This window comes from Tyto alba, unplaced genomic scaffold, assembly GCF_018691265.1.
Source record: "Tyto alba isolate M040663 unplaced genomic scaffold, T.alba_DEE_v4.0 Super-Scaffold_23, whole genome shotgun sequence".
NCBI lineage: Eukaryota > Metazoa > Chordata > Aves > Strigiformes > Tytonidae > Tyto > Tyto alba.
The window spans coordinates 27782660-27796372 of record NW_024881297.1 but is presented as its reverse complement, the minus strand read 5'-3'; the positions used below and the strand labels follow the sequence as shown (position 1 = coordinate 27796372).

The following is a 13713-nucleotide window of genomic DNA, read 5'->3' as shown; positions in this document are numbered from 1 at the left end:
TCAACTCCTGGGGGGTCTGTCTCCCCCCACCCCAGGCCAAGGGTCCCCACGCTGCGGGTGGCAGCTGAGCCCCTCACTATGCCCATCCTGCTGCTCCCTGCCCCTCCCCAGCAGAGGGGACACCCCCCCCCCACCGGGGAACAGCCCAGCCGCACAGTGACCCGGACAGGGGGCTCACGGGACCCCCAACCCCTCAGAACCGGGAGACGCAGCACACAAAGCACGGGGCGGGGGGGGAAGTTTTCACTGATGTTTTATTGGAAATGTTAAATACTGGGGGTCCGGCCCCAGGCGGAGCCGGGGGGGGGCAGCGGGGGGGGCCCTGCTCAGGCGTGTTCTTCCGCCAGCTTCTCAGCCTTGGCCACTGCCTCCTCGATGGGCCCCACCATGTAGAAGGCCTGCTCCGGGAGGTGGTCGTATTCACCTGGGGGGAGAGGCCGTGTCAGTGCGGGGAGGAGGGTGCTGAGCCCAGCCCGGGTTCCCCCGAGCCCCCCAGCTCCCCCTCCCCGGGGGCCACCTCACCTGCCAGGATCTGCTTGAAGCCCTTGATGGTCTCCTTCAGCGGCACCAGCTTGCCCATGTGGCCAGTGAAGACCTCGGCCACCTGGAAGGGCTGCGACAAGAAGCGCTGGATCTTGCGGGCGCGGGCCACGGTCAGCTTGTCCTCCTCGGAGAGCTCGTCCATGCCCAGGATGGCGATGATGTCCTGCAGGGACTTGTAGTCCTGGGGAGCAGGGGGGAGCCGGGGGGTGAGCGGCCAGGGCTCTCTGCCCCCCCAGCCCCCCTGCTGGGGCTGCCCTAGCCCCCTCACCTGCAGGATCTTCTGCACTCCCCGGGCCACGTCGTAGTGCTCAGGGCCCACGATGTTGGGGTCCATGATGCGGGAGGTGGAGTCCAGCGGGTCCACGGCTGGGTAGATTCCCAGCTCGGCGATGGCACGGGACAGCACAGTGGTGGCGTCCAGGTGGGCGAAGGTGGTGGCGGGGGCCGGGTCGGTCAAGTCGTCGGCCGGCACGTAGATGGCCTGGGGGGGGGTGAGGAGGGGGCGGTGGGCCCGAAGCGGGGGCTGTGACTTCCCCAGCACGGCGGGGCCGGCCCTGCCCTCACCTGCACCGACGTGATGGAGCCCTTGCGCGTGGTGGTGATCCGCTCCTGCATGGTGCCCATGTCGGTGGCCAGAGTGGGCTGGTAGCCCACGGCCGAGGGGATTCTCCCCAGCAGGGCCGACACCTGTGGGGGGGCAAGGACAGAGCCTGTGAGAGGCTGCACGAAGCAGGGGACTGGGTGTCCCCTGCCACACTGGGCCCCCCGGGAGCCTGCACACCAGCGGCCCCGCGCCGAGCACAGACCTCTGAGCCGGCCTGGGTGAAGCGGAAGATGTTGTCGATGAAGAGCAGCACGTCCTGACCCTCCTGGTCCCTGAAGTATTCGGCCACCGTCAATCCTGTCAGAGCCACCCGGGCGCGGGCGCCCGGGGGCTCATTCATCTGCCCGTAGACCAGGGCGACCTGTGGGCAGGAGCCAGGTGTGGGCACGGTGTTGCTCTGCTGCCCCGGGACCCCGGCCGGCCCCCTCGGGACACCCAGCACACCTTGGAAGTGGCGTCTTTCAGGTTGATGACCCCAGACTCGATCATCTCATGGTACAAGTCGTTGCCCTCGCGGGTTCGCTCCCCCACGCCAGCAAACACCGAGTAACCGCCGTGGGCTTTCGCCACGTTGTTGATCAGCTCCATGATCAGCACCGTCTTGCCGACGCCAGCACCTCCAAACAAACCTGGGGGAGAAAGTCCTGCTCAGCCCCACGCCGAGCCAGCTGCCCCTGGTGTCTCCCTTCACCCCTTTCCTCCTCAGATCAATAAATGTGGCTTCAGCAAACTCAGAAGAACGAAAGTCAAATAGTTACTCATCAGCGAAGGAAACTACTGCGGTCCTGAGCCTCGGCAGGGCTGGCAGGGTGCCCCCCTCCTCAGGCACCCCGCTTTTGTCTGGGGACAACGTACCGATCTTGCCGCCCTTGGCATAGGGAGCCAGCAGGTCCACCACCTTGATCCCTGTCACCAGGATCTCCTGTTCCACGCTCATCTCCACAAACTCGGGGGCTTCAGCGTGGATAGCAGCAAACCTGCAGCAGGAGGCAGAGAGAAACGGAGCTGAGCAGCGGAACCAAGACCCTCGGTCGGGGTGCTGGCAAGAGACCACGCAAGCGCAGCCCCTCCTTGTGACCCAGGAGAGCAGGAGCGTGGCAGGGACGTGCCACATCCCTGCTCACACACGTCTCCCGCTCCAGAACCTGTGCCCCCACCTCCAAACCCCACACGATGCTGGCCCCGGGCCCGCGGCATCACTCACTGTTTCGTCGTGATGGGGCCCCTCTCGTCAATGGGTTCCCCGATAACGTTCATGATCCTGCCCAGGGTCTCGGGGCCGACAGGGATGCGGATGGGCGCGCCGGAGTCCAGCACCTTCTGTCCTCTCACCAGACCCTCTGTCCCGTCCATGGCGATTGTGCGCACGGTGTTCTCCCCTGCCAAAACCCAAGGACAGTGTCACAGCAATGCCCTCGAGCTGACTCTGGGGGACAGCTGCTGGTGGCAGGACCAAGAGGAGCAGCGGGACCCGGGAACAAAATATCACAGAGGAAAACCGAGCCTAAGCCACGCTCAAACGGCAGCCCTGCAGGCCTGAGCCTTCTGGCAGCCATTTTCCTCCTCCTCAGATTGAAATCCGTGGCTTCAGCAAGCTCAGGAGAACGAAAGTCATCAAGACATCATCACAGGAGGACCCCTCCCACCCTCTGCAGACCTTCTGCGGCAGATGCTCACCCAGGTGCTGAGCCACCTCCAGCACCAGCCGGGTCTCCCTGCCCTGCACCTCAAGGGCGTTGAGGATGGGGGGCAGCCCCTCGTCGAACTGCACATCCACCACCGCACCGATGACGGCCACGATGCGGCCGGTGGTCGAGCCGGCCTTGGCGGCCGGGGCTGGCTGGGCTGCATAGTCCCGTCCTGGGGGGGAGGAGGGGGACGAGTCAAGGTCGGCCGGGGAAAGGGCAGCGCGGGGGTCCTGCACGCTTTGGCGGTGTGGGGCTAGGGCTCTCCTGCACACCCTGGATGTGCCCGACCCCCCGAGCAACCCTCGGTGCACCCAGGACCACCCCCAAAACACCCCTCGGGTGTACCCAGGACCCCTGCACACCCCTCGATCTGCCCAGGACCCCCCCAAGAACCCTTCGGTGCACCCAGGACCCCCTGCAGCCTTCGATCTACCCAAGACCCCCCAAACACCCCTCAGTGCACCCAGGACCCCTACACACCCCTCGAGCTTCCCAGCAACACTCAAGAACACCTCGGGTGCACCCAGGACCCCCGTACCCCCCGCCTCGGTGCACCCAGGCCCCACGAGGCTCCCCCCGCCCCCGCCGCGCCCAAGGGCCGCTGTTCCCCCCCCCCCGCCCCGCTGGCGCGGTCCATCCCCTCACCCTGATCACACGGCCCAGACCGGCGCGTCCCGCCCCGATAACGGGCCGCCGGTAGCGGTGCCCCCCCACCCCCCAGGCCCCAAGGTGACCCCCCCCGATGACGCCCCGCACTCACGCGCCCCGGCGGCGGCGGCGGCCGGGCCGGCCCCGCGGCTGAGGAACAGCGGCAGGAGGTCGCGCCGCGGCCCGGCCCCACGGCGCAGCAGCGGCCGGGCGGCGGCGGCGGCGATCGCCGAGCACCGACCCGCCAACCCCAACATGGCGGCGCCGACTGAGCCCCCGCGGCCCGCCCGCCCCACACGGCCCCCGCGGGGCGGGCCCGCGGCGCTCCTCGCCGGCCCATTGGGCGCCGCGCCGCCCGCACTCGTTCTCCCATTGGCCGGGCTCGCCGAGTCGCTCGCTTTGCGCCTGCTCGCTATTGGGCGGCGGCTGTATCCGTCAGGGAACGCCGTGACGCGATAGGACGGGACTGGCGGGAAGGGGCGGGCCGCGCCGGAAGCAGCAGCGCACGTGTCCCGCGCTTGTCCTTGGGGCGGGCACCGTGACCGGGAGCGGGCCCAGGATCGGGCCCCGCTGCCCACCCCCCACCCCCCGCGCCTCCCCGGCCCCGATCCGTCTGAGCCCAGGCAGGAGGAGAGCCAGGGAGTCTTCAACAGTTTATTAGAAAGAATGTAGACATTAAAAAAATTCCCCGCTGCTCTGAACATAAATTGAGGTTTTTTCAGCCCGGTTAGAAGCCGCCCGCGCGTGTACGCCCAACGGTCTGTCACTCGCTTCCACACCCACAGTGCAAATACGATTTGGTCTAAACGTACAGATGGACAAGCAAGACGTACAGCCACTCACACCCCGGATGGGGAGATGGAAAGCTTTGGGGTCAAACGGTACCAGGGGACAGGCTCCAGCCACCTGTGACTCAGATTAAACACCAAATGAGGAGAATTTTAGGGTTTTTTTCCAATACAAACTTTAGTGGAACAGACCTGAAAACACCACAGAGGTACTGCGCATCACCTGCCGAATTTTGTGAGCCAATCACAACAGCCTTGTTTCAGCTATTTTTGTTCCCGGTACAAGCGTCCAATTTCAGGCCGCAGAGGGGAAAAAAAAAAAAAATTATGCTCATTTACCACTTGGTGTAAATTCAGGATTCTCCCATTGTAATTACATCTGCTACGAGGCAAGGAGGCTCTGTAAACTTTATTGCAACTGTTCTGTATCGATTGCCTACACCTCAATTGGGTTTTTTTGGAAGTCTGGAAAACGGTTCATGCATAACGTTATTGCCTCTCGTGGCTTAAGACCGCCCCGTGCAATGGTACACACCTACCATCAGTGAAGCCATTTAAAATGGACTGAAAATGGGTTAAAGGATGCAGGATCTCCCTTTAGGGCTATCAACTCAGGAATTCTTATCTCAATTATGAAATGTTGTGATGAAGTTCTTTCCCCCAAACCCTGAAGACGACAGTTTTCCTTACTCCAGATCTGGCATTTCTAGAGAGAAAGAGAAGAGCGTTAATGGAATGGTGGTTGGGGGTTGTTTTGTTTGGTTTTGTTTTTTAAGCGCTGCCAGCAGCCCCGTTCTATCACACGGGCCACGAGCAGGAGGATCCAGCCCTCAGCCAAGGGCACGGGGGGCTTAAGGCCCCCGCTTCCTCATGAGGGAGATCTGGGCTCAGCCACGGCCGCGAGCGCCCGGGTTCCCCGAGCCATCACACACCGACAGCCCCGTGCACGCCCCCGCTGCTCCTAAAGCCAAAGCCTCCCCAGAACCACAGCTGGCTGGGAAGGTCAAGCTTGTATTTCACACTTGTGTGGAAAGGGTTTCACTAGATTGTACTGTCTCGCAGCGCTCAGGCAAGGCACTGGCCTTAGCTGGCAGCTGACAGGGCGAGCAGCTGCCGGCTCTGCCCAAGGCCCCCGCAGCAAGCACTCGCACTGCTGCACAGCGCACAGAAACCAACGAGAGCGCAGACTTACTTTCGTCATCACTGTCTGGTGAGTCCTGGAAAGAAGAAGAAACATGAACTGGAGCCAACTGCGTTGGAAGGCACTCTTCCCTCTGCCACCACTAACCCCACGGGCGAGCTGCTGTTCCCAAAGCATTTTGGGGAACTCCAGGTTCCACAGGACAGAGCCTGCAGACCTGCAACAGCCGGTGGTCCCCGCGGAGGCAGGTGACACCACAAGCCATGACACACCAGCGGCCCTCGGCACCACTGACGGAGGGCAGGAGGATGACTCTGCCAGGTGACATCATTTGTCCAGACAAGGTCTGGTGCCATTTGAGCTTTTAACAGTGCTGAAGCAGGAGTGCAAGTTTGACTTCAGCAAGCAGCAATGAATGTGCAGGGAGCTGAGCTGCACCTATGTACCGTAAAGTACTTACATCATCTGCCCCATCTACTTCTGGCAAGTCTACGTCGTCATCTCCGCCCATGTTGTTCATCATCTGTTCCAGAGAGAGACAATAGCCAAGTTAACAGGGTGAAGCCAACCGCACTCTCTACGTGAACTAGGGGAGCACTGTAAAAAATCTAAAAATAGCTTAAAATTGTTATAACCAACAGCCACCGGTTGTTTTGACAAATCAGCTGCCCCCATGCAAAAATTACAAGGTGAGCATGCAAAAAAATATTCAAATTAATTGCCTTGCCAAGCCAACCAGTGCACAGAGTTAGCACCGGCACCTATGATGGGACACAACATCCGTTTTGCAGCTGGTAACAAACATAAACCGTCCATCTCCGCGCTGGAGCTGGCAGCGGCTGCGCCGAGAGCAGCGGCCTGGAGAGCACCAGGAACGCTGAGGGAGACGACTCTGCCCACGGCTGTCAATCCCTGCTTGCCTACACGCAGCCCAGAAGGAAACCCAAACCTCCAGGCACTCGTCCTCCCGTACCTCAGAAAAGCGATCAAAATTGGACATGTCTTCATCTGAATCATCTTCCCAGTCTTTCCAGTTGTTGAAGTCCACACTGAGCCAGTTGAGCTGCACATCAACACAAGAAGTTATTTAAGGACAAGCAAGTAGTACCAAGCTGTTACTGTTAGAAAAGGAAGGTTAATAAGAACTGCCGCTCTGATCAGAAGTGACCCATTAACTGCTATGTAATTTAAACACGACCCAAATCTTAAACAAAATTAAAAACCAGCAGAGGCAACAGGCACTCCCCACCCTGGCCATCACGGAGCCCAGACCCACCTTTGCCCTCTCTTTTGTTAACCTTGGCCATGCCTGACCAGATTCTCCTTTTCGTAAACAACACAAGATAGATCTGTCTGTTCTTTTATGCTTTGATTCCTGAAAAAGAAAAGAGCAAATATCTGTTATACAATCATCACAAACCGTTTATATTAAACTCATTTGTCTTAAGCTATCAACTTATTCTGTCCTGAAAAAATAATGTCCAGAGATGCTTCCATGGATCTGAGCGTTAAGCAGGCTCTTACAGACTAAGGAACAATTTGCCCACAATAGTGGAAGCAACCTGAAGAGCAGACAGTATTTTTCAGGATACAGCACTAAAAACACTGTAAGAGGAGAGCCAAGAGGGTACTTACATTTGGATCAATATTATTAAAAAGGTCAATTTCGTTTAAATGTTTAAAGTTATCACTTCCTCCAAGACAACTGTTAAGAGAAACAAAAAAAAGTTTGTGTTTAGCATGAAACATTTTATAGAACAAACATGCTTAACAGAACTTGTTACTTTTAAGAAAAAAAGTCATCTAATCAGTACCAGCAGAGCCTTTAGGTATCCCCCTGTGCCTTTCAGTTTTGTCAAGGCCCAAGGTACTTACCTGAACGTAAGTTTGGATTTTTCAAAATTTACATTAACATCTTTACTGTCTTCAACGCAAAATTCAATAAAGACATAGTCCCTTCGGTCGTACCACTTTGCAGAAGCAGGCTGCCTGTAAACAGACCATTTAAGAGAAGTTCAAATCAAGCTTCCTATCTTTCAATATTGAAAAAATTTTAAAACTCACCCTTCCATGCTGCCAGTAAACTTAACATTGGCTTTCCTTACATTTCTCCTGATACACAACTTGAGCAGTTTAATTTTTTTTATTGCATTTAGAGAAGTTCAACTAAAAGACTTCTTCCTGTTCTTAAAAGCTGCATTACTAGCTGCTTCTTAATAATCTTTAAAAGCTGCTTAAGGATGAAAAAGGATGTGAAGAATAAAGAGATACACGGCATTCACTGCATAATGCCCCCCAAAAGCTCATGCTGATGTTCCCTGAAGAAGCTATCAAAGCCTATGAGACTAAAATAAATATTACAGCAAATCAAAATAATGACAAACTTTTCCAGACAAGCTACTACAGATGATGACAAAATTCCAGTTACCTCCAACAGCTACATAGGCAGACTTCATTATGCATTTTATCACCCAAGGAGTTAAAACAGGAAAGCACAACCACCAGAAATCTCACTTTTCTGGACATTGACACTATTAAAAAATGGACCGTTCAACAAATGTGCTATGAGCAAGACCCAGGTGAAGTCCGTACAGGCGCAAGGGCTGGAGAATCACCGTTCTCACATCTTGCTACAACCTTCTAGGTACACAGACTAACTCTCATGCCCCTTGGTATCCTCCTGGCTCTCCACAAACACCACAACAAGCAACAGCCTGTCCAGGGCATCAGAAAATGCTGCAGGGCTCTTGACCAACTCTTGCACGTTAGCAGTTCTACAGCAAGAACTCACCTGCAACATGCAAGTGCGTCCATAGTCGATGGGCCGGCAAACGCGGCCCTGGCTCGGTCACCGACTCCCCACCGCTTTCAGTTATTCTCCTGGCAACTCAGGCCAAGCCCACAACTGCATGCCTGCATTCCAGGAGAAAGCAAACAGCCACCCAGCGCGAGCGAGCTGCCGTTGCTAAGGCACAGAACACCACGGGTGCTTCTCCCACTTCGGCTATCTTCCAGAGGTGCAAGATCAAAGCTGGGGTTTCATAGCTAATGCCCCTGCAGAGGAGACCTCAAAGACCTAACCGCAAGTGGGACTGAAGTTAAATGTTCTGAGCTGAATGGTCACTTACCGCGATATTTATCGCGACTACAGTGACTACAGGAAGCTAAAGCAGACGAGGACACAAAGAAAGCCAACATTCCTAATTCTACGTGACAGAGTGGCTTCCACTTCACACACTAAGGAGTGGATGTTTGGTCCCAGTATCGCACTCTAAGCATTACAGCACAATAACCTGACAGAAGAGTAATTAACTTTTCAGAACATTTATGAAGGTGACCGTTGCTAAACTTTCACAACAGATTTTGACTCACCTGATCAACCAGTTCAATCCCTGGTATCCAACTGTGACACGTTTAGTAGAGTCACTTACCGAGTGCTGCACCGCTGCCCAGAGCGGCCCTGGTCTCTCGCCCCACAGCCCGCTGCTGCCCTGCTCCCCACCCACGGATCTGCAGGATAAGCTGAAGCATGACCCAACCCAGACCTGGGTGAACCCCAGAGTAGCCAGCTTTGAGCTCCATCAGCACTGCAAGACTTTGCAATTCAGCTGTACAAGCACTGGTGACAGCTCAAAGGCCAGTACAGCAGCAGAAGTGGCCGTGACTGCCTGTTCCAGCATTAGCACCCATTTTAAGTGCAGAAAACACCTGATCAGAGGCCAGTAACAGAGCATTTTAACTTCTGAGAGCATAAAACCCAAGTGGTTTCTGAATGCAACTTGTAGTTTCAAGTAAGATACTGTCCCACTGGGTGAACACCTAACACTTTCCCTTTTAGCAGCATTTTAGGAAATGCTACAGCATCTACTTATTCAGGTTAAGAAGAGCAGAGTAGCAATTTTCTTATTATGGTATTTTTAGTTCTTTATTGGACACAAGTCTCCTCTTCTAATAAGGAAAGAAAGACTCTCAGAGGGGAAAAAAAGAAGATGAGAAATGACCTGCTCTGTTCCCTCTGTGTGCGCCTCTGCATTTGGGAACTGTGCAGCAGCCATTTCTCACGCCGCTGGAAGATAAAAATCCCACTGCGTAGAACTTGGTACATCACTCAAACACACTGTTATCAGAACAGAAATCTCAGTGTCCCTGCCCACGATGATTCAGGGGCTCCTGCTGAATAGCATGAACACTTCACAAATGTTTTCAATGTCAATGGAGATATCTCCAGCCTTCCCAGGGAGCTGCATGCATTCCTCAGCCTTGTAGCTTTGGTTTGGACATGACCTCAGTATCTCTGCCAAGATTAGGGGTTTTCAGGCACCAACAGTCTGTTCACAGAACTTCCAAAAATCTCACTGAACTCTGAACTGTCCTAGAGCTGAAGGAAACTCGCATGCATCTGAGCTACAGAGTGGAATTAAATGACCAAAGAAAATTTACTAGAACATAATTCATGTTTCTAACACTAAAGGCATGCTGCCTCCCCAGATACTTAGCACTTACCACCCTGAACGTGCCTACCGTAATGAAAGCTATGCTGCAGTTGCCTCTCATTCTTTTTATCTGTTTTTCAAATCTCTCATCCTCCCAAAGGGAGAATGGAAACCTTCCGTTGGCTGTTGGCTGTCTGTGAAGTGCTTTAGTCAGGACTTACCATTCAAACCAGTAATGCAGGATACGTTGGAACTGCTAACCAAGGTTAGGAATGAGACGGAAGTTGCAGCTAATTTGCGTTGCCTGCCTACACGGAGATTCCTAGGAGACAACTGCACACGCGGAAGCCAATCGTAAAGCATGCACATGCTCCCAGCATTTCAGAGATGGTTCCCCTACACCCACAGAAAATTTCTCTCTTTACAGAGAAACACTGCCAGGACTTTTAAGCACGGTCACTCGTTACACGTTTCCTCCTCCTTGCTCAACCAAACTAATCCCAAGGGACTTCAGCCTTATGCCAACAGCATCAACCTGAGTATGTGCTTTGGTTAGGTATCGTCCCCACATCCTAACAGCATTTAGATTTCTTTGAAATGGAGATTTAAATGTGCTATATCCCGTGCAGCAATAAACTGTAGCAGACTGAGAGTAGCTTACAGCCCAGGGGACAAGTTGCCTATGTTACACACTCAGTGAGGATTTCTTCTGTCAAATCTACACTTGCTGTCACCCGCACATTTTGGTGACTTCCTAAACAGATACGGCCACCACGCATCTGCATCTGACAGTCTCTTCCAGTCACCACATTCAGAAGGCAATCACGACAACAGTATTGTAGATCAGGTTCTAGAAGCTTCACAGCAGCGCTTTCCCACTGATGGGCGACGTGCAGGCTCAGCTTCACCCAAGAGACCCTGCAGCTCCCTCCGGCCCTGGGGCTGCCCACACCACCAGGAGCTGCAGTTCTGTTGCAGATGCCACCGTCTCCAGCTTAACCACAGTCACAGAAGCAGCTTCTTACATGCAGTACTCATGAGCTGAATCTCCAGCCTTACTGTTTGCGGCTCGGTGCGATTCAAGAAGTTTCCAAACCCGTCCTTGTCCGCTCCACAGACTGCGCCTTTCAGAAGCCCATCTTTGTCTCCTGGAAAGTATCCTGACAATTCCTACAGTTCGAGGCTGCTACAAAAGTTGTCTGCTGAACAGGATTTTTTACACCCTCACAACAGTAAGAAATCTGTTTTACATAATTAGCCTTGCTTTCATTTACACATTCTGGAAATGCTTTTTTAATTAAAAAAAAAAAAAAACTAGTTTCAGACTACAGACAATTTTAAGTGGGATGTAGTAGCACTGTAGTTTCAAGATGAGGTATTCTATAGACATTAAATGAAAAACTCCCAACTTTATTACATCCTTCTCACTTTCAGTCATGTTAAGATGAAGCAGCCGCACAATTCAGTTTCAGAACAGCTGGGCTGAAGTAAATGCCTCACTGGGACAAGGGGGCAAAAAGCAACCGGTCACACCGGTTGTTTCACCGAGTGGCAATGCTCTCCTCAGTACCTGCAGCAGACCAACCTTTCTGACGAACAAAAACCTCAGGAAAGTGCTACCACCTTCAGTCATTTAAGCCAAACACATGGAAATCCAGACTGTCAGTGGGTAACACTGCCCGATGGCAGCGCGCCTCTTCCTTAGCAGTCAGATTCTGCTCTTCAAAGCATCACGCCGCAAAGTTCGGCTCCTCTTTCATTTGCACAGCGAGCGAACGCTCATCACCTGGAGCTCTGTTATGAGCAGCATCCACCAGTTTTGGGTCACTGAAGCAGCCTCAATAGAATCACAATAAAGTGAGCTAATTAGGGCTCCCCAGCGCAGCAGGAGCACGCCTGCGGTGTCAGGGCTCTCCGGAGCGCAGGTTTCCGCTCGGGACAGACGGGAGGCAGTGCTCGGGGATGAAATCCCGGCGTCGGCTCCTCTCCCCCCGGGCAGCAGCTCACCGCGGGGGGGGCAGCAGCAGCGCCTGGGGCCGCCCGCTCCCCCCAGGGCGTTTTGCGAAGGGGCTTCCCGCTCTCACAAATGCTCCGGAGAAGCGCCTTCTCACATTTTTTTTTTTTTTTTTTTTTTTTAAATGTAGAAAGGTGAAAGCTTCTACACAGATCAACAAACCACTTGCGTGCCTGCGCGTTACGGCCGGCCAGACGCATTTACTTACCGGGAACGTTTCGCACTTTCCCGCCGCCGTTCGGCGGGCGCCAGCGCCGGGCAGGCTCCACACCCCGCGGCGGGCGGCCCCTTCCCGCCCCGCCTCAGCCCCATTCATTCGGCACACGCGGGACCCGCGGCGGGGCCGGGACATCCACGTCCCGTTCGCTTCACGCCGGGGTAAAAACGGGCGAACCGGCCCGACCGGAGCCGCCCCCCTCCCTCCCCCCCCCCCCCCCCCGTCACCACCGGGGAGAGCGCCCGTAGTCACCCCGGGCCGCGGCGGCGGGGCCGGCCAAGGTCACCACGCGGGAGTCCGCGCCCCGTTACCCTCCTCCCTCCTTCCCCCCACCGCCGGGCGCGGGGTCCCGGCGAGGCCGCGGCCTCCGGTGGGGCTAGGCCGCGCCGCGCGCCCCCGCCGCTCCCCACCCCCCCGGGCCTCACATGGCGAACGGCGGCGGCTCCGGCTGGCGCTGCAAGGAGGCGGGTCCCGGCGGCGGGTGCAGCTCGGTGCGGCGGGGTGGGGAGCGGGCAGGGCAGGGCCGTGCGGCGGCGGGCTCCGGGGCTCGGCGCGGCCTCGCTCCCACAATGCCCCGCGCGCTCGGGCAGCGGCGGCGCCCAGGCGCTGGTGACGCAGCAAAATCCCCGCCGCGCCGCCGCCCGCCGCGCATGCGCGCCGCCCGCCGCGCGCGCCCCCCGCTCCCTCCTCCCTTCTAGCAGCTTCTCGCCGCGCAGGCGCGTTGGGGACCGGGACCGCCCCTGGGCGGGGCCGGAGGTTGCCGTGGCGACGGCTCAGCGCCCCGCCCTCCGCTCCCGGGACCGGCGGCCGCAGCACCGGGGCACGGACCCGTCCTGGGGCCCCGTTCTCGCACCCGGCGGAGCCCGGCTCCAATCGGCCCCGGGGCCGCGTTAACCCTCCCGGGCCGGCCCAGGGCTGCCCGCACCGGCGTGCCGGAGCGCACGCTGCCTACCAGGGCCGGACCCGGGGCCGGGCCAGGGCCGCCCTTCACCCAGCAGAGCCCGCGCTGTGCCGCCGTACCAGTCCGGAGCTCCCGGTGCCGCGGAGCGCCTGCCCACCGAGCAACCAGATCACAAAACCCTGCGCCACATCAGACACAAAGCGCTGCTCGCGGCCAGCGGGGAGGAACATGGTGGGGGGGGGGGGAACCGAGCTGAAAACAAGCTGCACCGAGCAGACGGGGCCTCGCCGGGGCTCCAGCTCTGACCCTGTGGAGCCGGGAGCTGCTCTGAAACCCCATTGCTGACCCCCGCGCCAGCAGCGCTCCGGTTTGTTAATTAAAACTGCCAAGCGCCGCTGTGCCAGGCCACCGCTCGATCCCCCCGCCACGGGCTGGGCCGTGGCCGCCTGCCCTCGCAGCCCCTCGCGCTGGGGTGACAAAGGGCTCCCGGTCGACATCGCCCGTTATTTCCTCTCAGGCTTCTCGCCAGTGGCCTGCGTGGCCGTGTCGCTCAACAGCTTTAACGAGCTGTTCCAAAACCTGGCTTTTATGGCGCAAGGGAGAAAAAATGCCACTGGACAGCAGCAAGGTGCCCTTTTCCACAGCTCCAGCCTCTGCATTCTGTGGGACTCAGGGCCGTGGGTGGGCAGATGTCAGCTCACTCCCCTGCGAGGTGGGGGGAAGGCTCCCGCCGCCT

General features: G+C 56.9%; 2 protein-coding genes and 2 non-coding genes across 6 annotated transcripts; all 4 read right to left on the bottom strand.

The window, feature by feature from the left end:
- Positions 1 to 236: 236 nt before the first annotated feature.
- Positions 237 to 3773, bottom strand: ATP5F1B (ATP synthase F1 subunit beta). The gene is made up of 10 exons (XM_042796564.1): positions 3596 to 3773; positions 2825 to 3007; positions 2352 to 2526; positions 2003 to 2124; positions 1592 to 1776; positions 1350 to 1508; positions 1108 to 1230; positions 812 to 1024; positions 523 to 724; positions 237 to 424 (listed from the first exon to the last, which is right to left on the bottom strand). The coding sequence occupies exons 1-10, from the start codon at positions 3738 to 3740 to the stop codon at positions 327 to 329; spliced, it is 1605 nt and encodes a 534-aa protein (XP_042652498.1). The 5' UTR covers positions 3741 to 3773; the 3' UTR covers positions 237 to 326.
- Positions 1845 to 1918, bottom strand: LOC116965132. The gene has a single exon (XR_004409172.1). It is a non-coding gene; the product is annotated as a small nucleolar RNA SNORD59 (small nucleolar RNA).
- On the bottom strand, positions 2710 to 2782 carry LOC116965133. Its single transcript, XR_004409173.1, has one exon. It is a non-coding gene; the product is annotated as a small nucleolar RNA SNORD59 (small nucleolar RNA).
- A 350-nt stretch (positions 3774 to 4123) lies between the features above and the next one.
- Positions 4124 to 12754, bottom strand: PTGES3 (prostaglandin E synthase 3). 3 transcript variants are annotated; one of them, XM_042796578.1, is made up of 8 exons: positions 12502 to 12754; positions 7288 to 7401; positions 7048 to 7117; positions 6689 to 6787; positions 6386 to 6475; positions 5873 to 5935; positions 5464 to 5488; positions 4124 to 4977 (listed from the first exon to the last, which is right to left on the bottom strand). In XM_042796578.1, exons 1-8 carry the CDS (start codon positions 12726 to 12728, stop codon positions 4958 to 4960), a joined length of 708 nt encoding a protein of 235 aa, XP_042652512.1. In that variant the 5' UTR covers positions 12729 to 12754; the 3' UTR covers positions 4124 to 4957. The 3 variants fall into 3 exon arrangements, with proteins under 3 accessions (XP_042652512.1, XP_042652513.1, XP_042652514.1); XM_042796579.1 differs by lacking the exon at positions 12502 to 12754 and adding an exon at positions 12068 to 12254; XM_042796580.1 differs by lacking the exon at positions 12502 to 12754 and adding an exon at positions 8204 to 11993.
- Between the last annotated feature and the right edge of the window lie 959 nt (positions 12755 to 13713).